Raw genomic sequence first — 23,597 nt, forward strand, 5'->3', positions numbered from 1 at the left:
CTTGTTGGACTTGCATCTAAAGTCTCTAGGTGTGCAGGAGGCATCCTTAGCAGATACCAGAACTTACTTTGAATATGAGAAGCTGCAGCTTTACTCTGTGACCGCTAAGGAAGAGTGTCAGCTGACTGATAAACAGAAAAGCTTAACCTTGTGGTTCAGCTCCCTCATCATCACAGCAGTCCGATACCACAGTTAATCTGAGTTTCACTTTCACTCAGGACTGATGCCTACAGACACTTTGACTCCTTCACTTCCTGCAACACTTACTATTTGATGCACAAAAAACAAAATTAGGATGACATTTAAAATTGTAAGTGAATGAGTCCAAACAAAACTGAACTGGGACTTTATTTGCTTTAATTAAATACTGTCCAGTACAACATCCAAACAAAAAAATTACTGATTCTCTTACTGAAACTGGTTGGTTGTCAAGACAAGACAGAAACAATGTCACATATTTATACAGAATTATTGGTACAACTTTTTATATTTTCATCAGAGGTATTTGTACACAGCTTTTTCCGGTAAGGTCTGAATCTCTAACTTAACAGGACACTTGTAGAAGTGCGACAGCAAATACTCTGAATATCCAATCAAGAAATAAAACTTTTGTGGAGCAAGTTTCTGTATCATCACAGCACACACAATGAGCATGTTTCCCCGTCTCTTGATGACAATCTCATTGGCCAAGCAGTTGTGGAAGGTCCCGAAAATGAAACGCCTCAAAAATGTGTCTTCAATGGTGCGATCAGCTGCTCCCTCTTCTCCTTTCAAGTTACCTGAAAGAAACCAGTGAGAGATTTGTGTTAGAATTCAGTCTGTAGAGGATGATTAAGCACAATTAAAGCAGAGTTTAGAGTGAGCTGTGCTTGCTAACATGTTTTGGGGTCTGGATGGGTCACCTGAGTGAAGGTTTAAGAATTGCTTGTTGCTAGAAGCAGTGTAACACTCAACAATGGCTCCTTTCTAAATGTAAGTCATACTCTAAAAATGAACAATCTAAGCCTGTAACAAACAAGGATGCACTTTGCTCCTAATGATTACGTTGCAGCCATCTGCAAGCTGTTGCAAACTTTTAATGCAGTTCTCAAACTTAAAACCACCAGAGTCCCTGTACAGTTAATGCTTGAAATGATGAGGTACAAGTGTTTAAAATGCAAAAAATCGAGCTGTTAAGTCCTCTTTAAATGTGTGCTCATGCTTACTGGTATGTTGTGACAGCCATCCTTTACGGTGGCCGATGTGATGAGGTGGAAGTGCTTCCTCGTACGTCAAAGGTCTGTCTCCTTTCCCAACTCGGACACGAGCAGCTCGATTCTGAAAAATAAAAAAAAAGAGTAGATGGAGTGAGAGGGCCAGGTGATAACATCTTTTTCTACATCCTTCACAGCCTCCATCACATGGAGTATGGGCTGGAATAACTCAATTTGTTAACTGTCTTCTGTGCAGCTATCTTAAGAGGCTGATATAAGGTCACAGGTTAACCATGATGCTCACCTTGCAGCACACTGCAGTAACATGGAGTGTTCTGCTTGAAGAGGAGCTGCACAACGATCCAAACCTGGTTATTGCACTCTGAAGAGAAACAATAAGCAGAGAGTTTAAAACATCATATGTCTACACCTGCCGCTGTGAAATCAAAGCTTGTGTTCACTCAAATCAGTCATTCAGAGGTTCAGAACTGTTCAACCTTTGCTTTTGGATTAACAAATTTTACATGTGAGTCGAGTGACCAATGACAGAAGGCAAAATATATGTGGTTTTAAAATGAATCTTTCTTTCTTTGACACATTTTGTAACATTTCGGTAAGAATTAATTCACTCAAATGCACACTTTTAAATCCCATGTACAGAATTAATTATGACAATAATAGTCATAACTTTATTGAAAAAGGATATTTAAACATGACATTTGACTAAGCCGAAATGCAAAACAAAATACATGTCGTAATATCCCAAATCAAACGAAGATCCACACAATATGGCGAGATAGAAGACCAAGAGGATCACAGATGTTAAAATATATATATATATTTTTAAAAGGAACTGGAAGAAGAGAGATAAATAACTTGAGATTTTTTCTGCTGCTGGGTTTCTAAATCGTTTGGACAGTTTCATAGTGGTTGTGTCCGAAATCACTCACTCATTCCCTACTCACTATATAATGAATAGGGAGTTATTTCGGACACAGCCACTGTTTCATACTTTGCTCTTGTAAACTGTTTTGCTTTTCTGTCAAGCTCCTAAGTAAACACTTATCTAAAAGGCGACTTTATTAATAAATCAAGTTATAATGGGCGCAAAGACCTGTACCTGGATTAATGTGGTCTAAAAACAAATCACTTAAATACAGATTTCACAAAATCAAACCCGTGTTTTAAGAGGGTTTAGAAGCTGATCATCAGATGAACGTAGAGAATAATGTGCTACGCATGTTAGATAGCCACGGGCCATTCACAAAGTGTTAGATTCAATGGACGGCTTAATTATTAAAATAATAATGATTTATAACAGTAAACATGAATAGATGGGGTTTAAATACTCCATATAAGAGTAAAGAAAACTGAAATTCGTTTTTCATCTCACCAGAAGCCTCACGCTCCCTGCGGTGCTCAAGGACGCCGCCATGTTTCTGTCGGGTTAGCCTGAGTGCTGCACACTAATATCTGAACTAGTTTCTTTAAATTGTCTTCCCAAAATTACAAAAGTATCCAAAAAATGCAAAAACGACAGAAAGAAGATAAAAGCTGGGGTCAGAATATGGAAAAGTGTCGTTCTTCAAAAAAAACTGTGCCTTGGACGGGAACTGTTTATCGTCAGTTTTGGATCCGCTCGCGTCGGTCAACCATTGAGCTGGACCATCCAGACGTAGAAAAAGTAAAATCAACAGAAAAGGATATCGCTTAATAAATTACGTATGTATTCTTATTGTGGCGGAAAAAATCTAAAACTATACAATACGACACATTTTGATAACTTTTAATCAGCACAGTGGGTGATTTGCTCAATCAAACGTTGCTGTTTTCTATTTATGTTCCCTTATTTTGAAAGGAAAACCCGGAACAAGCAGTATTTTTCTGGAAGGAGGAACACTGCCGTTAAGAATCTGTTCCCCCCGAGCTTTAACTGTACATTTACTTGTTTTTCAGTTGGAAATCTCTTTGTTTTTGGTGACTAAGTTATCAGTTATTTCACTTTAAAGGTTACTGAACACGGTTAAAGGTTAAACGCCGTCATGTCGTCGCCGTTGGAGATGACAGAGATGTACGATAACGCTCTGCTCGGCATCCTGCAGCACGTTGGGAACATCCAGGACTTCTTACAGATCTATTTTGGGTTCTTGTACCGCAAGACGGACTTCTACCGCCTGCTGTCCGGTCCCAACGACCACATGGGATTCCCTCCGGGTGTAGCAGAGAAGATGGTGTTAAAGGTAAAGTTTGTTAGGCTGCTCCCTTATTTTAATCACCATGTAAACAATGTAAACAACGACCAGTTCAAGCTCTTCTGAGAAGCTTTGATCGTTGATAAAGCACACATAAAACTAGCATAAATGCCTCTTAATAAAACACTACATCTAAAATAAAACTGTTTGTACTATAGAGTTAATTTTACAGCCCGAAACTGCTGCCCAGGGGTAGGCTTGAGATATGTTTTACAAGAATCGGTGCAAACCCCCCCAAAATCCTCACAGTTAATGACTATATAACCTGTTATATTCTTGGTATCAGTGTGTTTAATGGTTTGCATATCATTTGTGCCTATTTATGATTAATTTGTGCAAAAAGATATGAACTGCTGTTGATTTATGAGAAATACATGCTCACCTGAGGGACATCTCCCCAAGAAAAAACTGATCAAATCCCACCTCTTCCTCATTCATGATTTATCCACCTGTTGACTTCATGCAAACCATGGATTCAAAATACTTTGCTTTTTATTTGTTAATTTTTTTTATGTTTCACTTGAAGACAAAAAGGAAACCTCTGATTTCACTCATCACACGTCCCCCAGGTAGAGGTTAATCCACCTTTAATGTCTTATATTTATGCCTTAATGTTTCTCTGCAGACGTATAAGCTGTTTGAGAAGATGGCAGAGCATGATAGAGAGAGACAGCTGAGCGAGCTGCGGAGGAGACAGGAGGGTCAGTGTGTTCCTCCTCCTGCTGTTCAGGAGCTGGAGGTCACAGCAGAGGAGACACAGGAGCAGAGCACAGAGGCGGCACAGGCTCAGAGCTCCTCATCCTTAGCCCCAAGTGTTCCAGCAACGGTTGCCTCCTCAGAAGCCCAAGGCCACTCTGAGCCCGACAGCAGCAGCGGTGGTGTTGGTGGTGGTGGTGGTGGTTCAGGACAGTCATCTCAGGGAGCTGCAGCAAGCTCAAACTCAGCAGAGGGGTGAGTAATCACTGGTGGACATCAACAGAGAATTGTTTTTGCTTGAAGGTAAGTTTGTGTGCCCCATGTACAGGAGCTTTCTGAGCCTTGATCCTCTCAGCATTTTACTGTGTGTCATCCCACACTCTATCCTCCAGACTGGAAAATTATTGATGAATTGACTTTGTTTTTGTAAGCACAAAACATTCAAACTGTCTATATGAATGTTGTTTCAGGGGTCAGGAAGCATATCAGTCCAACTCAGACAGTTACAACGGAGCAGTGAGAGAAAATTATAGCTGGTCTCAGGACTACACTGACGTGGAGGTCCGAGTGTTTGTGCCAAAAACAGTCATCAAAGGCAGACAGGTGAATGCAGCCTACATGCCACAAACACTACTCTTATTTCAGCCACAGCAGACGTGTGTCACGTGTGTCTCATGTGTCCTCAGGTCAAGGTGACTCTGCAGACCAGCAGCATCAAAGTGTGTGTGAGGGATGGAACTGAGGAGAAAACACTGATGGAGGGAGAGTTCACACACAAGATCAACTCTGAAAACTCTTTGTGGAGTCTGGAGCCGGGGAAATGTGTGGTTGTGAGTAAACTCTCTGACACACATTAACACTGATCTTGGCTGTAGAGTATCTAATGAATACAGATTCTTGAATTCACCTGTCCATCTCCAGCTGTCGCTCAGTAAGACCTCAGAGGTTTGGTGGAATGCCGTGCTGAAAGGAGAGAAGGAGATTGATGTAAACCAAATAAACCGCGAGCGCTCCATGGCCACTGTAGACGACGAGGAGCACGCCGTCCTGGACAGACTCACCTTTGACTACCATCAGAAGCTGCAGGGGAAACCGCAGAGTCATGAAATTGTAAGGACAAACACCCCCTTCCATAGGAAAGAAAATGTGCTCAGATTGATTGAACCCCTGATACTAATATTGGTAATAATGTTACAGCAATATTTTCAGACTCTTTTTCTCAGATGGTTCATATTTGGTTCATACTGCTCAACATTTACCTGGACAATCGCAGAGCTACTTTCTAGAAGCACAAACCACTCTGTGTTTTTATTTATTTCAGTGAAAATGTTCAGTTCTTTGTTTATTCATTTGCAGTTATCGTACTCTCCTCCAGGTGGCACTGTGGTCTTTATAAGAACAGTTTGTTTATTTACTTCTCTCCCTCCTCCTCCATTAACAGAAGGTGCACGAGATGCTGAAGAAAGGCTGGGACGCCGAGGGCTCGCCGTTTAAAGGGCAGCAGTTCGACCCTTCCATGTTTGACATCCCACCCAGCGCCGTGCAGTTCTGAAGCTCTGCCAAAGGAACTCCTCCGGCTGATCAGAAGCCAAATACGAACTCACTTCTACTTTATTCAGAGGAAGCAGCAGCAGAAAAGTCAACCTTTATCTGCAGGAGGTTTGTGTTTGGTGTGAAATTGACATGACGACAATGTGTCATGATATCAAACATTGATTTGATGTTTTGACATTATGGAAACTGATAAAAAATATGTGTGCTCTGTAAATGGTTTTATCTTTATTTAAGAACTCTACAGTGCCTATTTATCTGCTCTGCTGAGTGATTCTGTTCTAGCATCTTTACTTTATTTCAGTTCCTCCCAGAAAACAGATTTTGTCCCCATGCAGCCAAAAAAACCCCCAAAATCTCAGAAAATCTTCCAGATAAAATGTGTTTAAAGAAATCTGTCTGTAGCCTCTGCTGTTGGAAGAAGTGGATTCATTGAGATAAAAACTTCTTCACTTATGCATCATCCACGAGTCAAACAGAGCCCTGAGTCTTTTTGCCTCATGTGCACAAGATATTTTTTGTGCAAATATGACTATAAGTTGTGCACATGAAAGCGATGATAACAAATCTGCTACATGCACACGGTTATTATCTTATGTGCAAAAGGTAACAACTGTCATCATATGGGACTTCTTCAAAATATTCACCAGGAGGTATTGAGAGTTTCTGCTGGATTAGGGGGTTTCCACTTTGCTCCCTGATCACAAGCGATACATAAAAGCAAGTCCATTGAAATGCTCTTAATTATTTTTTAACGCCTCAAGAGTTCAGATCGTGTTTTCTGCTTCTTCATTTATTTCTGTTGCAGTATAATTTACCAGATGGCTTGAGAAATTGGTCGTGATGTTGAGAGCTCTTCCTCTTGAACTATAAAAATCATCACTTCTTTAAATGATTTCTCAAGGAGTGTGCTTCATTCTAAGCTTTGTCAGACTTTGAATAGAAACTCACAAACATCACAAACAGAAATCTGTTGAATATTTCGATACCTGCAGCGAGCTGTAGATCGCTTTATCGAACTCCAACCCTGCAGCAGTGATTACGAGCATTAAAAGTGACTGTGTGGAGTCATCTTGTCTTATTCCTGATATTCCAATTTGCTTCTGTTGCTCATAAAGAGTCGTCAGTATTGATTTCAGTCTGTTTTATAACCAACATAAACTCCATACAGGACCTTTAAATGAAAGGAAAAAATGACTTTCAAACACAAGAGTTCCCTGATTAGACTTCCTGAGTGAACAGAAATCATGTCTCCTTAAAAACATCGACCTTCAAAAGATTAAATGTCAATTAATGGCTTTATAAACTGTAATTAAAACTTCTTATAACTTCTTTCTGACAGCAGTGAAATATTTTTCTTCTCCTTCATCAGGCTGACAGGATAAAAAGTTGTTAAATGAGCTGAACTTTAAAAATCTACAGCAGTGAAATACAACCAGCACATAAAAACATCACTTCTAACCTTCAAACACTGACAGGATGCATTAAACTGGACATGAATACTTGTATCTGCTGATAATAATTGAATTTAGATGATGCTTAACATGCAGGACTTTTAGAAGCAATAAAACATTAGAAATGACTCATAAATCTCTGATAAAGACATTTATTAAACTCTGTTTGAACTCGAATCGTCAGATATTCTACTTTTCTGACTTCATCTTCCTTCTTATCTTTTATTCCTCAGTCATGGTTTCTGATCACTCACTTCATTTATACATAAATTAGCTCTAATAAGCACATTAGTCTCAGCCAGACAAAAGGGGAAAATTCATCTTCCCGTCTTCACTCGACTGGAGCGAAAACAAAGCCTTTGTTCCGTCTCGACTCCACTTATCTCCTCTTGCATCCACTCATGAAATCCATTTGTTCAACGAAGGATGGCGCGACAATGCTTCTCGTTCCACACTCATTATTTAAGTCTTCAATCCAGCTCTCTGTCTGCGAATGGAAAGACTGAGGTGATGAGAGGAGGGAAGGTGAGATGGAAAGAAGACTGAGCAGTTTAATCAAAGTGTCCTCAGCTTCAGTCAAGAGGTGAGCTCTAATGAGTGAAAGGAAATTAAAACAGACAGAAGTTTTCAGAAGCTTAAACTCCAAAAAAACAACATTTTTTACCACTCATTATATTTATTTTAATCAGATATAATTGATTCAGCCCAAAGCCAAATGCTGATGATAGGTTGCCCTGCCCCAAACCCTACCCTGAAATATGATCTTACACTTGACTGTGCTTTAATTTAGACTTTAAACTTCAGATTTGAACCAAACTCATCTGGAAATAGGCTCCCGGGGCCATGAGTGGGTGCGTTCACTTGCAAACAGTGTAGTCGCCCCCTGCTGATCATTAAAAAGAATGCCAGTTTAAGATTAAAGCCACTCTTTTGTTGTGTTTACTTATTTCCACTTATTTTTTTGCAAAGAGGCAGTGACCTCTAGTGTCTATAGGAGGAATAACAGGAAGGCGTAATCATGTTACACAGTTAGCCTATTAGCATGAAAGAGATTCTGCCTGTACTGGTTTTGATCGTGCTTTGTTGCACTGTATTTGGATTTGTTTAGTCCACACTTGAAAGGACACCAAAGCTAGTGACAAAGCTATTTGAAAACATACATTTGGGCATTATAAACAGCTTTAACTGGCAAAACATCAGTCAGCTGAAGGTCTCCGATTTAACAGGGTCGCTCTTCAAACTGGAACACCGGGAGCTGGCAGAGACACATTTGCACTGTCATGCTCAAGAAAGACCATTATGAAACCAAGTCAATCACAGCAGGGTGTTATCTCATTGTGGATGGATGAACACTGTGGCTGCTCCAGCCAATCAGAAACCTTCAGCTTACAAGCCCCGCCCCCTAAAAGCAAACCCATCATTTATGTGTTTTAAAAATGAGGGTTTGTGAGATATTAGAGGCAGGGATGGAAATAACAAGCATGTCTGGTTTAGTTTAATTGTTTAAAAATGAAGTCACCCTTTCTTGGTGGATGTGTAAAACTCATCACTAAGGGTGCCCCATGTCAAACTTTTGCCCAGTCCCTGTGACAGCTTTATCCGGCCCTGCTCATGTCTGTATCTGTTGTTAATTGTTTCCTTTGTTGATTTAAAGCTACAAACAGATGCTGCAGAGGCCAAATAAAGTCCAGGGCAATCACTGAAGTGCACAGAGAAGTGATGCATCAAGTTTTTGCATCCCTCCACCAGCCTTTGGAGAATTCAGACAGCTGAGAGTAAAGTCATTTCATTACTGGCTGCAGGCTTCTCTTTGGTTTATGATTTATAACGAAGTGAAATCAAACGCAGCACTCTTCAATCAGCGCACTCAGATTTTTCTGTATTTCTCCTCCTTTCCACCCATGGGGAGGAGGGGGGGATAACGTCATGTGGTGAGCTCACATTACCATTTAGTGTGGTACTTAAGGAGTCCGTCCTCCTCGCCTGGCACATACCAACCTAACGAGGAGCGTGCGTGCGTGTGCGTGCCAATCAAAGTGTGTGTGCGTAAAGTGTTTGTGTGCGCCGGGTTGAAACCATCCGGAGGTCTGATCGGGGTGGGCGGAGACTGAAGCCGGAGAGGTCCTGCAGCGACGCGCCGAAGCATTCCGGACTCCTGCACCCGTCCGAGGAGGAAACATCATGGCTGTGACTACTTGTACGCGTTTTACAGATGAATACCAGCTGTACGAGGAGCTTGGCAAGTAAGCTGCTGCTTTATCTTCAATTTCTGACCATGCATGAGCATGTGGGAGGGATGGGGGGGTCTGCACATCTGCGGTGATGGATGCAGCTCCATCCTTTCAAAACAAAACGCACGCTGCTTGTAATTCTTATACTAGCTTCTTCAAAATCCTCCCAAATGTAATATTTGAGTGTTTTCCCCCCTTTCTTGTAAAATCAGACTTGTTAAAAGCAGGAGCATGTTACAGCTGCTGGGATGGAGCTGCATGAGTCCAGGAGCACTTCTGGGCAACCCCATCCCCGCCACCCCCCTTTCTTTGCCCAAGGGCTAATTAGAGACAAACAGGCCTAATATGAGGGAAAGCTGATGTGTCGGAATTAAGCTCCCTCCTCATCAGCTGGCTTTCATCACAGTGGCACTCAGCTCAGCAGAGAAGTCAGAGAATAATACTGCTGCCCTTGATCTCCTGCGGATCTAATGAGGTGTGTCTTTGTGTGAAAAAAGAGAAATTTGGGATGTGTGACCCCTCACGAGAGGCAGACAAATTGAGACTGAAGAGGCTCCGGGTGCCACAGTGGGTAGATGCAAAGTGGACTCCATGTCTCTGTCAGGTTGTGCGTGGGTAGAGAGGATCTCTCTCCCTGCCTCACAGGAACATTTATTCCACAGCTCTGGTTGCAGAAAAAAATAAAAAGCCAGTTGAGTGCTGAGATGGTTTCAGTTCAAGTGTTGATATTTTCATTTTACAGGCTGATTTGAGCTCCTTTGTGCTGCCTGGGATCTCCAGTGTGTTTGTGTGTGTGTGTGTGGGATGTGATAAGTTAAAGACAATAGAAAGGCAGCTGCCCTGACTGATAACACACACTCTCTTATTGCTGTTTTGCTGCTGTTGTCACTTTTTGATGCGTGCTGAGTTTATTATATAAAGCAGATGTTGGTGCATGCTGTGACAGTCGAGTTTTCGGAGGTGGAGTTTTGGAGCACTTGATGCTGACGCTGTCTAGTTTTGACAGAGGCGTGTTCAAACTTTGGTCGGGGGTGGCCTCACCAGTTCTCTCTCAAAACTTGTCAAATTTAGAAGCTTGGCTATCAGCCTAAAGCTTGAATTCAAGACTGTGACTTCAGGGGCCTTTTATCGTCAGTTTTGCTAAAAGAGTAAGCCAAAATAAAGATAGTGAGAATGTTTCTTCCACCAAGATGACTGACTGATGTTTGTCAGTCAACCTGGAAAGAGCAGTTATGAAGCCTCATTTGAAGTCATCATTTGGATCCAAAAAGGCAATTCAAAGCCCGAAGATGAAGGTCACCGTATTGGAAAAAATGACTCCAACAAACTTCTGGCCAAAATCCAGTATAGAGGAAGAGACCCTAACGTCACCTCCTGACAAACAGCTACAGCCATGTTCCTGATTATGTGTAATCATCCATCAATGATAGACTTAAACTACTCAGAAGGACTGAGTTAAAATATAATGATAATAGAAATAGGTTATAGAGATCACACTGTTATTACTTTTATCAATTCTGTTGCTAAAACTAATTTTTTAACATTGGGATGTTATAGGCTGCAGAATGTAAAAGTTTCTGTCCCCCATTGCTGTCTGTGTTTCCACAAAGGCCGGACTGAAGATTTTGCAAATCAGTGAAGTGATGAAAAATAAAAATAATTGCAACACACCACCAGACCAGTAGAGGGCAGTAGGACAACAACACAGGCCATTCAGTAAGGGCGCAGTCACAATGACCATTCAAACGGTGCCGTACTCGAGCACAATTGCCCCCCCTGCAGCGCCGTTCCCCTGCTGGATAGTACAGCCTGTGGTCTACTCCAATATGAACCAGACTTAAGGCACATGCATGGCCTGCCCAGGTCGTTGTGAAGCGTATGTTTACACATAGCGCAAACTCATCAGAGTCCGAACAATGAGAGACCAAGATTACTGTCGCTGATTGAGTGACTTTTTGGCTTATGTTAGGTCGTTTTGGTCCAACACAGCCCTCTCACACCACAGCTATTGTTTATTGTGCATGAAGTGTACAGTGCCTAAGCCCCCCACTCTGAAGCGTGCCAAAGCAGAAAAGTGAACCATGCTCAAGCACGGTACACTTGCTGGACAAATGAACTGGACTTTAGGGCTTAAGTAGAAGTTTGCTTGAGTACGGTACAGATTGCCAGTGTGACCGTGCCCTAAAAGCGACACCATAGAAGAAGACAGGCCAGTATTGTTATGTGTAGCACTGCAGTTAGACTGTTAGCATGGAGGACAGTCAGCATGTGCTATTAATCTGTACACCGACCATTGACTTTTGGTTTAGACAGCAACTCTCCTGATTGACCTCCTTCAGTGGGTCCCTCTCAAACAGCTTTGGATCATTTAACACTGATTTTGACAGTTGAATAAAAAACTAAACCAAGATGGGTCCTCATTGACCTTTTTTGTGTTGTAAACTGGATAACCACTGACACATTCAGCTGAAGGTCTCCAGTTTACAGGGTCACTCTTTAAACTGTAACACCAGGAGCTTACAGAGACACATTTACACTATCAAGCTCAAATAAGACCATTGTTTAGGAGTTATTAAACCAAGTCAATCACAGCAGGTGTTCATCTTACAGGCACCGCCTCCCAAAGAATTTCCCCAGAATTTAATTTATACTCTAGTTCTTGCAGTTAAAAAGTACCATTTGCTTCATTTAGCTTGGTGGGAATGCTACACTTTAAAATTACCCTAGTGTAGTAATACTTGGATTTTTCACCTTCTGTAGTTCTTTTTTAAATATCAGAAGCCTGCCCTTTTTGTACTTTGATTGAAGAGTGAAGAAGGAGTGACATCAAGAGCTGTGATGAAAACAGGTGCAGCTCTCAGTGGACATTTGCCATTTCTGCCACTTGCCTTCAATATAGAACTTAGCTGCTTCTCACTCTTTGGATTTTTCCCTACTGATTTCCTTTTTTAAAAAAAAAAAAAAAAGTTTGATCTTGAATTTTTTAAGGAATTGACAAATCAAAGATCCTTTTTTTGGTTCCTAGTTCAATCTGTCTTTGCATGAACATTTTTAATAAACAGTGAGAGACACAAACTAAATAAATCAATACATTTTAATATTTTATTTGTTAGTTTCTGTGCTGTTTTCAGGCTCTATGAATCCTTTCATTGCTGTTTTGTATCAAATTAGGTTTTGCTTTGTAAAAAAATAGAGGTTAATCAAATATTAATGTTGAATACATATTTTATACCCAAACTTGATACTTTAAATGTTTAAACATACATTGGTCAGAAATTTAAGGACACTCATTGGCTGTCTCTTGACCTGGTAAGTTGATCCGAAAGTGGACTCTGACTCAGAATAAAGAGTATTTTTCAGCTGAATGATTTATTTTTGTGCTAAAGCAGCAGGATTTCAGTGGTAGAGGTTAGTTCCACTCTGTGTTGAACAAATGCAGATTCTGGACCTCCTGACTCCCACCTGCCTCGCAGATAACCTGCCATGTCGAGTCTCTGCTTCCTTCCCACCACGCAGCAGGAGTGTCAGCGAGTGTCATGCTTACTCACCGTGTCTCCTCATAATGTATGCATGTTGGAGAGCTCACAAGAGAGGCAGGGGCTCAGAGGGGAGCGTGAGTGTTTCATTGCGTAACAATGCTGAGGTGAGATAAAATTAGCTCCGAGAAATGACAGAGGTGGTTATTTCTGTTTGTCTCTGTTGGCTTTGATGAGCAAATGTGGCCCTAAAAAACTCCAGAGCACTCACTTATAGAGTACTCATCCATCGAACGCTTCTTTCTTCTCCATCAACACCCCCATTTCTTAAATAATTCAAGCCATTAAAAAAAGTGCTTTAGAAAGGCAAAATACAGATGTTAAGTGTTTGCGGATGTTAACAAAATTTTTTCTTAAAACAGGTTAAATAAAATACCTGACTGTAATAAGGTGCTGCATATAAGTTTGTGCATTAACTCCTGTGTCAGAGCTAAGTTCCTTCATTCTAATTTTTGTGTTTTTCAGTCTCTGAAGAAGGTCAGAGAAATGCCAAGTACCTCATAATCACCGGATGCAGCAATTTTCTCTCTAATTTCTAAGTTCAGGTCAAGAGACGAGCATCTGAATGAAGACATAATTCATGACAGAGAAATGGGGACTTAATGTGGCCTGAAACTGTGGAAACAAATGCAATTAACAGCACACTCAAATTTCTTTTATTCAATTCAAAGACAGAAATAAATGGACCTGGTCTTTCAGGTCTGAACATCACAAAGAAACAGTGACAAAGAGCACAAAAACTAGCTTATCGGGGCGCTAACAGTGGAAGTAGCTTACGTCACTGGTGGATAAGTAGCTTTAGCTTGACGTTATTAGATGAATGTTAAATCAATTACAAGCCAGCACTCTTCAAGGAAGTGTGATAGCAGTGGTCTCAGCTGTCCCTACGTTAGCTATGAACACTAACTTTGCAGTAATTTTATCTAAAACCAGCAAACTGAGCTAACAACACTTGCATTACTTTTGCAAACACCACCAGCTTTGGATAACAGTGGTGCCTGGCTGCTAATAGTAGTGACTTAAACTAACAACTGTAGTTAGCAACAGCAACTCTGGTTAGCAACAGATAATAAATTTAAGGGAAACAGCACCGGTAAACAACACGTAAGTATTGAGCAAATAACAGCAATTTAAGATAGCAACAATAACTTTAAAATGACATGAGCTAAAACCATAAGCTTAGCCAACAAAACCAGCTTTTACCAGCAACACCAACTTCAGCTGTCATTACTCAGGTAGTAGCAGCAACTTCAGCTAACAACTGTAGTTAGCAATAGCAACTCAAACGCAACCCTAAAAACAGTAAATTTAGCTGGTGAGACTATCTCTAGTTATTTTTTTTAGTAAACAACAGATACTTTAGCTAAAATAGTAGCCCTAGCAAGTTACATTAATTTGAGATAGCTTTAACTTTAACATGCAGTTTTAACTAACATTAACCTGGTTAATGACAGTCACTCCTCCTAAGAACATTCATTTTAGCTAACAGCAGTATTTAGCAGTAGAGTATCAAGCGTGGTAATAGTTACATGCCAACGGTGACACAGGCTAACAACAGTAACTTATGCTGGCAGCATTAGCTTTAACTAACAACACTAAATTAGTTAAAAATAGTAACTGTTGTATTGTTACTGTTGTAGTACCTGTAGTTAGCCTCATGTAGCTAACAGCAGCATTCAGCTTACGTCACTGACTTTAGCTTGCAACAACTTAGCTGGCTTTGCTAACGTAGCCAACAACAATCAAATATTGTTACATCAGTACACTGTAATTATCATTTCAAACTAAATAGGAGTAAGATTCTCTTCACAGATTTTCCTTCCACAAGTGAACAGTATTATTAAACAGTGAAAAAAAAAAAAAAAAAAAAAATTTTTACTAGCTTGAAAGTAATGGGTGACTTCTCATGGGCATTGTGTACTTTTTCTGTTGGGTATGTGGGTAAAACAAGATCAATTTACTAGAAAAGCCCATGTTTTTCAGATAACAACATCTAGTTTTGTGTCGTAAAATGTTCTGTTTGACAGATTTCTTGGGTAAAGTGTCTAGAAATGTATAAATTAGTCATATATAACAGTGTAAAGTGTTACTGCAGCTTTTTTCCTGTCCCTCTAACCCGGATTCATCAGGCATTCAGGTCAGGCTGGTTTGAAAGCAGAGACGAGGGCGTCTGTGAGGTCACTCCGTTGCCCCTCTGATGCTGACACAGCTTAAACAGCAGCTGACCCGTCTCCTCCTCCTGTCTCCTGTCTTTGTTTCCCAGGGGGGCCTTTTCAGTGGTGCGCCGCTGTGTCAAACTCTGTACAGGCCAAGAGTACGCCGCCAAAATCATCAACACCAAAAAGCTCTCGGCCAGAGGTGAGAAAGACAAATAACAGAGGACATCTGTAACATGCTATATCTCTTTAGTGGCTCATAAGAAAGAGAAGCAGCAGAGGCACCATGGGAGTTTTCATCATAACGCGCGTGTGTGTGTGTGTGTATGTCCCACGTCTAAAAGCTCATATTAACATGTTTTAGCGAGTGTTTGATTCCAGTGTGTGAAGCTTCCACGTCTGTTCCTGTGAGAGAGACAGATGAGGGTTACTGTCAGATCCACAGCTTCAAAAAGGATGACAAAAATCTACATTTCCATGAATAAATTAAGAGGAAGAGGATGTTTTTTCTATCAGGAAAAAAAGGATATGTGCTAACACTTCCTGTTTACATTATGAGTCCTGTTTAAACTATTTTCTTACTCATGTAAGGTGTGTTCAGCCCTCTTTGGCTTAGCTGCAAAGAAGATGTATGAGGGTTTGATATACTCGTTGGCGTGTTTTTGATAATATGACAGTTATTTACCATTGACCATAGTGGAGGTGCTTCACAGAAAAACATCCTTACAGTTGAAAAAAAAGCTGTGCCATAAACTTAGCAACAGGTTTTTATAAAGGTGAAATCACTCATTTTCCATCAACGTAGCTATTCATGACCGATGTTCTAGTTGCAGCCACATCACACCAGGTTAGGGGACAGGTCGCTGCCCTCTGGTTGAGATATGCAAGGTTTCTATTTTGGATCTATTTTCTGGAAGCTGTAGCATTGGCTCACTTATTTCCACAGAGCAGATCAATTGGTACAGGGAGCCTGACATGGAAACCACGTGGAAATTCCAGTTGACTTTAATTCCTTGTAATGTCTTCTGTAGAAATCATATTTATCTGTTTCTATCGAGTCTTAGTTTCTCTGTAAATACTAACTTACACAGAGGCTCCACTCTGGCTTGCTGTTGTACAAGCTATAAAGAGACACTGGTTGTCTTATAATAGAATAGTATAAAGACAGGACTTAAGTTGAATAATTATTTAGCTATCTTGAATTACAACATCTGAATGTACCTTTGGAACCAGTTTACTAAAATGCTTCCAGGGCATGAACAGATTAGTTTCTTTTGTGAACTTATGAGCACACATTGTTAGCTGTACTTGTGTGCAGATGCCTGTTTCCAGAGGTTAATTGATATCAACAGAACAGAGGGGATAGGAGCTGAAATGAGTGGTCATTATTTATTTTAAATGGCACATGAACTCTTGTCTCCATCTGTTATATTTGTAATGAAATGAAGTGTTTAAAAAGTGCTCCAGGACTCATTTTAAGAAGCAACAGTGGTGTAATCAGAGAAAGAGGACGTGAGATCATGAGTGTGACTGGGCTTGCATCATTCTCACACCATCTTCATTAAGGAGCTTGTGTCTCTGATTCAGGCCTTAAAGTTTAATTCTGTCACATCATTCTGCCATCTTTCTCTTGACGTGACTGACACAAATGTTTGTGTGTGACCTGGAGGGCGGCTCTGTTAGAGGGATAAAGACCAGAGGAAGAAGAGCGACACTTGGATTAAAATCATTTGTCATCAGAGCTGCTGAATCCTCTTTCCTCCTTTCCCACTTCCTTCTCTACTCATCTCCTCTCCTGTTCCCTTGTATTATATCCTCTTCTTGTCTCCTCTTTATATTCTCCTTCTTTCCAACTCATCCCGTGTTTCTTTTGCTTCCCATTGGAGCCTGTTTCTTCTCCTCTTCTTCCTCCTCTGATCCCCTCCCCTCCATGTTCCTCATCTCTGCTGGATCTGCTGGATGTGGATCGGGGGGTTAAACGGGCATCTGGGACAAACGTTTCCCTCAGGCTGTCCTCACAGATGTGTGTGTAGTGAAGTCGTGTTTGTGTGTCTTGTATCTCCTTGGCATTCACCTTGACAACACTTGCCTCTTCAAACTTTGTAAACTGCACAGATTTCATTTACTCTGGACGAGAAGCTCTTTTTCTTCCTTCTTTCTAGGTTTTTTTCTTCTTTGAAAGGTTTGTTGTCGTAAAGCTTGAGTGTGATTGTGTTTTAGATCATCAGAAACTGGAGAGAGAAGCAAGGATCTGCAGATTGCTGAAACACCCCAACATCGGTGAGACTCCACACTGTTTTTTTTATCTTTAATCTAAAACACTCGGGTTTGGACAATTGTGGATTCAAGCAATGAACAATTAGGTACTAAATATGGATGGTATGCATTTGTGAAATGAATGCACCCATCAGTGCTCTTACATTCAGTAATATGTACAGAGGCCATGCCCTGTCTCATATTTGCAGATCTGAAGCTTTTAACTTGCTCTTTGTCCCAATCCAAAACCCTGTGGTGCCACATGTGGAAATGACTTAATGCAGAAAATAAACAAATGTCTATTAAAAGTGAAACAGAAGAAAAAATGTTAATTTTAAACTCAAGAAGAGCAACAGAGTTTGTCTGAAGATGTCCCATTAGTTTTTTAATGTTCCAAAAAATACCTTAAAACCCATAAAATTTGGCAGTGTTAATAATATGATACAATATAAGACAGTACACTATGCAAAACAAATGACGATGGAGAATGTGATAGGATTGGTACAATTGATGTGATTGATGTGATACAGTACAGTATGATACAAATAAGACGCTGTTTTAAATGAAGCAAGAACAACAATACCATACGATACAATGTGATATGATACCATACAATATGAGACAATAGAGTACAACACAGTGCTGTACAGTAAAGTTTGTTATATTATGATGTTGTGGGTATATTTCTCCAACAAATTAGGAACAACAGGATTTGACTCGGGATCAGATCTGCTGCTTTTTGTGGGATTTTTGGTAGATGCAACGCGCAGTTCACATCTCCAAAATGAACCTAGATAGACAGACATCGATCATTTTCTTTGGGAAACATGTTTTGCTCTCTACGGGAGAAACACTGGGGTCAGCCAAGTCACCCTGACATGCTCCTGACTTCTGGTCTGTTCATTTAAACTTTATCTTGTTGCGTACTCCACTTTCCATTGGAACTTACTTGACTTGCAAGGTGCCTGATTTTAAAGAAAAAACAGATTTGTTGGCCTTTTTCTGCCACAACAATTTGATACGATATGATGAAATATGATATGATATGATACGATATGATGAAATATGGTATGATATGATATGGTATGATATGATATGATATGATATGATATGATATGATATGATATGATATGATATGATATGATATGATATGATGTGATATGATATATGATATGATATGATATGATATGATATGATATGATATGATATGATATGATATGATATGATATGATATGATATGATATGATATGATGCAGTATTATACGATGTGTTATAACATGAGTAAGTATGAAGCAATAAAATTTGATATGACTCAAGTTGATATAATATGGAACAAAACTATGATAAAGTAGGGTTTGATACTATAGGTTCGATATGATATATGTTACAATACAAAAGATAAGGCAAGATACGGTATGAAATGAAACCAATACAACTAAACTTAACTATACTGTATGATACGATCTGTTAGTCAACAGTACTATACAGTAAGGTGAAATGCCTAATGTTATGTTTTGACCTAATGCAGTATGATACAAAATGAAGAGAACTACAGAACAATATGATACACTCCAAAAATCAAAACAATTATACACAACATATGATGCCATGCAAAGAGGTTACACAAAGCCATACACATTAAAAATAAACATGTTTACAGCCTGGTTCAGAAAAAGGTTTCAGTCAGAAAACATGTTTATTTCTGCTACAAAGACCAGCTTCTTTGAATGTGTGTGTATGTGGTTTCTGTGTGCTTCTGCATCCAGTCTCAAGTGGACAGTCCAAGAACTGCAGGTTTAGCACTTTCATTCAGGTTTGATATTTTAAAAACAGAGGTTGCAACTTGGCTTTTAATTCTAAAATCCACATTTATTGCTTACTCCTCAGAAGTGGCACATAAAAATGAGAACCTCTGCATTAGCTCTAGTCTTCCAACAGGCTGTAGAGTTTTAACTTGTAAGCGTTATGTACAGTAGTGCATCATGGGTAATGTATTTTAAGTGCTATCATGAACTGCCAAGAGACACTGCAGTATGGTGAGGACAGGGAGAGGAGCTGGCAGCTGGTCAGGAGTCCTGATGCTCCTTTTACAAAGCTTCAGTGAGGTTTTCTATCCCACTTGTACATTTTTTTGCATCTATTTCGTTCTTTTTTTCTTCATTTTAAAAAATAGATATTCAAAAAACACACTTAAGAAGTCAGAGGAGTGTGGAAATGTTTGGGTTTCAGACCAATCCACACAGTGTCACAGGTGTTTGGTGTTTATTTTGAATTTAATGAAATAGTAATGATTACATGCAGAGCTTTTCCACTCCATCATTTACAGCCTCAGGATTTAATGACTGGTTTTATAGGCAGCTGCACAATTCATCCAAAGAGCAGTTTGGTTAAGAGCAGTTTGGTTAAGAGCAGTTTCCAAAATGTGACAAACAGCAGCGTAATGAGATGCTGCAGTGCAGCAGAGACGTCACATCGCCGTGATTTCAGCTGTTTTTTCACCGTAGGATCAGTAAATTTGTGATCTTTGAGGTTTGATGGTGAAATGTGGAATGCAGCAGATCTGAAATGAATGAGGAGATTTGACTGTATCACTCGTTTCTTTGCTTCTTTCTCTCCCTCCGCCTGGCTGCAGTCCGTCTTCATGACAGCATCTCAGAGGAGGGCTTCCACTATCTCCTCTTTGACCTGTGAGTTTCCTTCTCCCCTGCTTCATCTCCTCCTCTTTCTCCTCCATCCTCTCTGCCATACTGTGCAGCTTCTCCTCCCTGTCTCCTCCTCTCTCTGCATCCCTCGTTTCTCATTCTTCCTTTACATCTGCATCTTTCCATCTTTCCTCTCTTCCTCTCCTCATCCCCTCCTCACTTCTAAGGCAGTTCCCCCCGTTACATAACAGCCTCCCCTCCTCCCCACCTCCATCCTTGCGGCTTCCACTTTAGTGCACGCACACACTGGCACACTCACACACACACACACACACATACACACACTCTCACACACAGATGCATCCACACTCCCCCGCACTGGAGCCAGTCTCCATGGCAACTCAGTCGGAGTGAATCCTGCAGCCGGGGTTTCCCCCTAATGAGGACATCCCCCTCCTGTGTGTGTGTGTTTGTGTGAGTGTACGCAAGTGTGTGTGTGTGTGTGTGTGTGTGTGTGTGTGTGTGTGTGTGTGTGTGCTGCCTGTGCAGATGAAGCTTCATACTCTTCATCCTTGTGTTTCTCAGGGTGACAGGTGGGGAGCTGTTCGAGGACATTGTGGCCAGAGAGTACTACAGTGAGGCAGACGCCAGGTAAACGTGATAAATCTTCCTCTCCTTTTTCCTCTTCTTTTTTCTTCTTCTTCTTCATCCCCTCCATGTGTCAGTCCCCCAGCCTCTGCAGTCCTCCAGCAGCCCCTGCTCAGTTCCTCTCATTAGCACACATGGGCAGTTCTGACACATTGGAGCTGTTTTTTTCTTCTCTGATGGATAAAAACCTCGATGCAGTTTTCTGGTCGAGGTCGAGGATGTTTTTTTCCCCCCAGAGTCAGAATTTACAGACAGATGGAAACACGCACATACACAATCACCACAAAACGCACACATGCCCACGCTGTAACCCCCTCAGGAGGTAGACTTAAATCAATTTGACTGTGGAGGCGGTGAGTGGAGGCGAGAGAGAAGAAGGGGACTGAAAAAAACGAGGGAGTCAGAGAGGTAGAAAGAGTGATGGTGTAAAAAAAGCTGTTTATAAACCCTCTTTTTTTCACACTCACAGCTTGAAACCCCATTTTTGATTCTGTTTATCGTCTCTTTTATCATGAAACGGAGCATGCGTCGTTTATTTATTATATTAAAGCAAAAGAAGAAAATGAGGTTGAGACTTTGTGGAATTTCAGGGAATGCAGATAAGATAAGATAGGCTGATTCTTCCTGAAACCTGGAGCAGAATATTACAGGATACAAGTGGGCTTGGTTTTGAAAGGATACCACCAAAAAAACTATGCCTCTCCCATCTGTCATCCTCCCAAAGCCACACCTCCAAAACTTATTTAATGGCTGGAGGTTGAGTTGACAGACATTAGCAGTGGAAAGAGGCTATATGTACATATCTCATTCACAGGGGAAAGTAACTTCCAACATGGCCAATGTTTGTACACGTCTTTTTTTAACGAAAGACAAAATGAATTAAGCCCCGCCCATCAGTAGAAAAATACAGACACCATGTCATCGCTCTTCTCGGCTGTTGTTGTCGGACTTTAAACAGTCGATTCCAGCTCTCTTGAAAAAAAAAAAAAGCTGATCAGTTCTCGTTACACACAGAATATTCACAAATTAAATAGACCTTTGACATATCTGTGTCCACTCAGCATCTTTCTTCTTCCCAGATGTTGGTGCTAAATAAATGACTCTTGTCCAAAAATTCTCCACAGTAAACCGTAATAAACTATGATTCTCTCCGGATGTGCAGAGGAGTGTCCTTGAGTGAACAACAAGGCTCATCTCATAAAAATCTTTACTGCAGGTCTCCAGCACCTCTGTTTTGGGGGCTTGTGGCCTAAACAGTTCGGGAACTCCTGCAATAAATGACCTACCCCAGCTTTGACTTGGTACATTCACACAGGGCCTCATTCAGAGTATGTGTCAGAGTGCCGCATAGTTAATTGAACTGCATTTCTGATGTGAGAACGTGCAATTATATAACCGTGCAAAGTAGGGATGTCCCGATCTGATACACTGATCAGTATTGGTGCCCAGTATGGCTACTTTTGGAGGAACAGATAGCGTAGCTCCTTTCACAACAATTGACACAGGTCGGTTCCTTCAAAACGGGTGTTTATTCAGTGCTGTCTTGTAGCACAAGACACTGAGATGTTGATACCTCTACGCCATGAGAACTGTAATTACCAAGTTCAAAAACGTGTCATAAACTGCACAATATAATATCACAAATAAAAAACAAAAATAAACACAAACAGGGGAGGCACTACCTCGTTGGCTGCTTGTTGTAAAAAGAGTCTTTGATACAGTCTTTGATGAATCTTCTTCTCTTCTTTTCTTGCTTCTGGGAAGTCTGACGGTTCACAGATTGTGTGCATTGAATATCATGTGTTTGTGTCACAATACGGCTGTAGAGGAACCAAAAAAATGCCGAACTCAAGTTCTTCTTTGAAACATATTTTTTTAACATTCCAGTTCTAACTCATTTATAACTTAACTTATTTATCCATAAAACATTAAATTATTGAACATGGATTACATATATCCTATGAAGTATAAACATAAATGATGAAAAATAGACAACACAGATGTTGTTATGTTAATGGGACCCACCCAGTTTTCATGTGTTTTCTGCACCGTCACGCTTTACAGCTGCTGTAACTCAAACCACGTTGCAAACATGTCCACTGTGTGGAACTACTTTGCTTTGGAAAGCAATGATACTAAAACAGTGTCTTGCAACATTTGTAAAGTGAGTGTTCCTCAGGGAGATACCAACAAAGCTCATTTTAATACAACAAATATGATTCATCATTTACAACAGAATCATCCATCGGAGTACAGGATTTATCAAAAAGAAAGGGATCGGATCGGTATTGTCAAAAAAATATCATGAAAAAAATTGGATCGGAGGCCAAAAAATTTGCATCAGGACATCCCTAGAGCAAGGGCTGCGGTTTGCAGTATACATGGCCCAATGTGCGTCTTTGTATTTGCAAACGTTGCAACCTCTTGTACGTTTGTCAGCTGCCCTGACTCTGTGTGTATGTGTGAACAGCGTGATGACGGTAACAGTAAACTAACAAAGCGATAAACCAGACAACATAATGATAAGTTACTACCACCTAATCCAAAATTTAAATTGAAGCATGATCTGATGCCAGTTGACCTCGGTGTAATCCCGGACAGTGTGGAATCCTTCGATATAGTTAGGAATATATCCTGATGCAGCCATGTCTCTATTGACTTGCTCAAGGGCACAGCTCAAACAAAAGCTCTAGAGAAAAATCTCACAAGTTCAGAACAAAAAATGAGAGGAAAATAATGAAAGAAGGCGGAACAAACAGGATATGCATGGGCATGGTCGAGACATTCACACCAAAGAAAACAGCCTGGTAGAGATGCGGCTGTTTGGAGACATCATCCTCTACAGATGATGTCTCCAAACACTGGGATACTTTATTAGTGAATTCAAATATTCTGCAGTTATGATAAACACTATAACTGTAGACACTTGTCTCGTCAGTATAAATGCAAGAGGCGGGCTTTGGAGGGAGCTCTGAATATTTT

The 23,597-nt window shown here is 40.5% G+C and overlaps 3 protein-coding genes across 8 annotated transcripts in view; 2 read left to right on the plus strand and 1 right to left on the minus strand.

Moving 5' to 3' along the window:
- Positions 1 to 345: 345 nt before the first annotated feature.
- On the minus strand, positions 346 to 2,849 carry mrps24 (mitochondrial ribosomal protein S24). The gene is made up of 4 exons (XM_074691053.1): positions 2,587 to 2,849; positions 1,498 to 1,575; positions 1,206 to 1,317; positions 346 to 779 (listed from the first exon to the last, which is right to left on the minus strand). Exons 1-4 carry the CDS (start codon positions 2,626 to 2,628, stop codon positions 496 to 498), a joined length of 516 nt encoding a protein of 171 aa, XP_074547154.1. The 5' UTR covers positions 2,629 to 2,849; the 3' UTR covers positions 346 to 495.
- Positions 2,850 to 3,062: 213 nt separating this feature from the next.
- Positions 3,063 to 6,025, plus strand: nudcd3 (NudC domain containing 3). Its single transcript, XM_074691052.1, has 6 exons — positions 3,063 to 3,433; positions 4,071 to 4,396; positions 4,612 to 4,744; positions 4,828 to 4,971; positions 5,063 to 5,251; positions 5,583 to 6,025. The coding sequence occupies exons 1-6, from the start codon at positions 3,236 to 3,238 to the stop codon at positions 5,691 to 5,693; spliced, it is 1,101 nt and encodes a 366-aa protein (XP_074547153.1). The 5' UTR covers positions 3,063 to 3,235; the 3' UTR covers positions 5,694 to 6,025.
- A 3,119-nt stretch (positions 6,026 to 9,144) lies between these two features.
- Positions 9,145 to 23,597, plus strand: part of camk2b2 (calcium/calmodulin-dependent protein kinase (CaM kinase) II beta 2) — a 60,229-nt gene continuing 45,776 nt past the window's right edge. For 4 of the 6 annotated variants that reach the window (XM_074690743.1, XM_074690739.1, XM_074690741.1 and 1 more), the window contains exons 1-5: positions 9,146 to 9,389; positions 15,177 to 15,271; positions 17,290 to 17,349; positions 19,958 to 20,012; positions 20,553 to 20,618. In XM_074690743.1, the coding sequence (XP_074546844.1) occupies positions 9,328 to 9,389; positions 15,177 to 15,271; positions 17,290 to 17,349; positions 19,958 to 20,012; positions 20,553 to 20,618 (338 nt within the window). In that variant the 5' untranslated portion in view covers positions 9,146 to 9,327. Of the gene's footprint in view, positions 9,390 to 15,176; positions 15,272 to 17,289; positions 17,350 to 19,957; positions 20,013 to 20,552; positions 20,619 to 23,597 lie in introns of all 6 variants that reach the window. The other 2 variants (XM_074690740.1, XM_074690742.1) reach the window with 2 other exon arrangements.

The sequence above is a fragment of the Halichoeres trimaculatus genome, unplaced genomic scaffold (assembly GCF_033239565.1).
Source record: "Halichoeres trimaculatus isolate MK-OKI-2021-1 unplaced genomic scaffold, fHalTri1.1 fHalTri1_scaffold_16, whole genome shotgun sequence".
Lineage (NCBI taxonomy): Eukaryota > Metazoa > Chordata > Actinopteri > Labriformes > Labridae > Halichoeres > Halichoeres trimaculatus.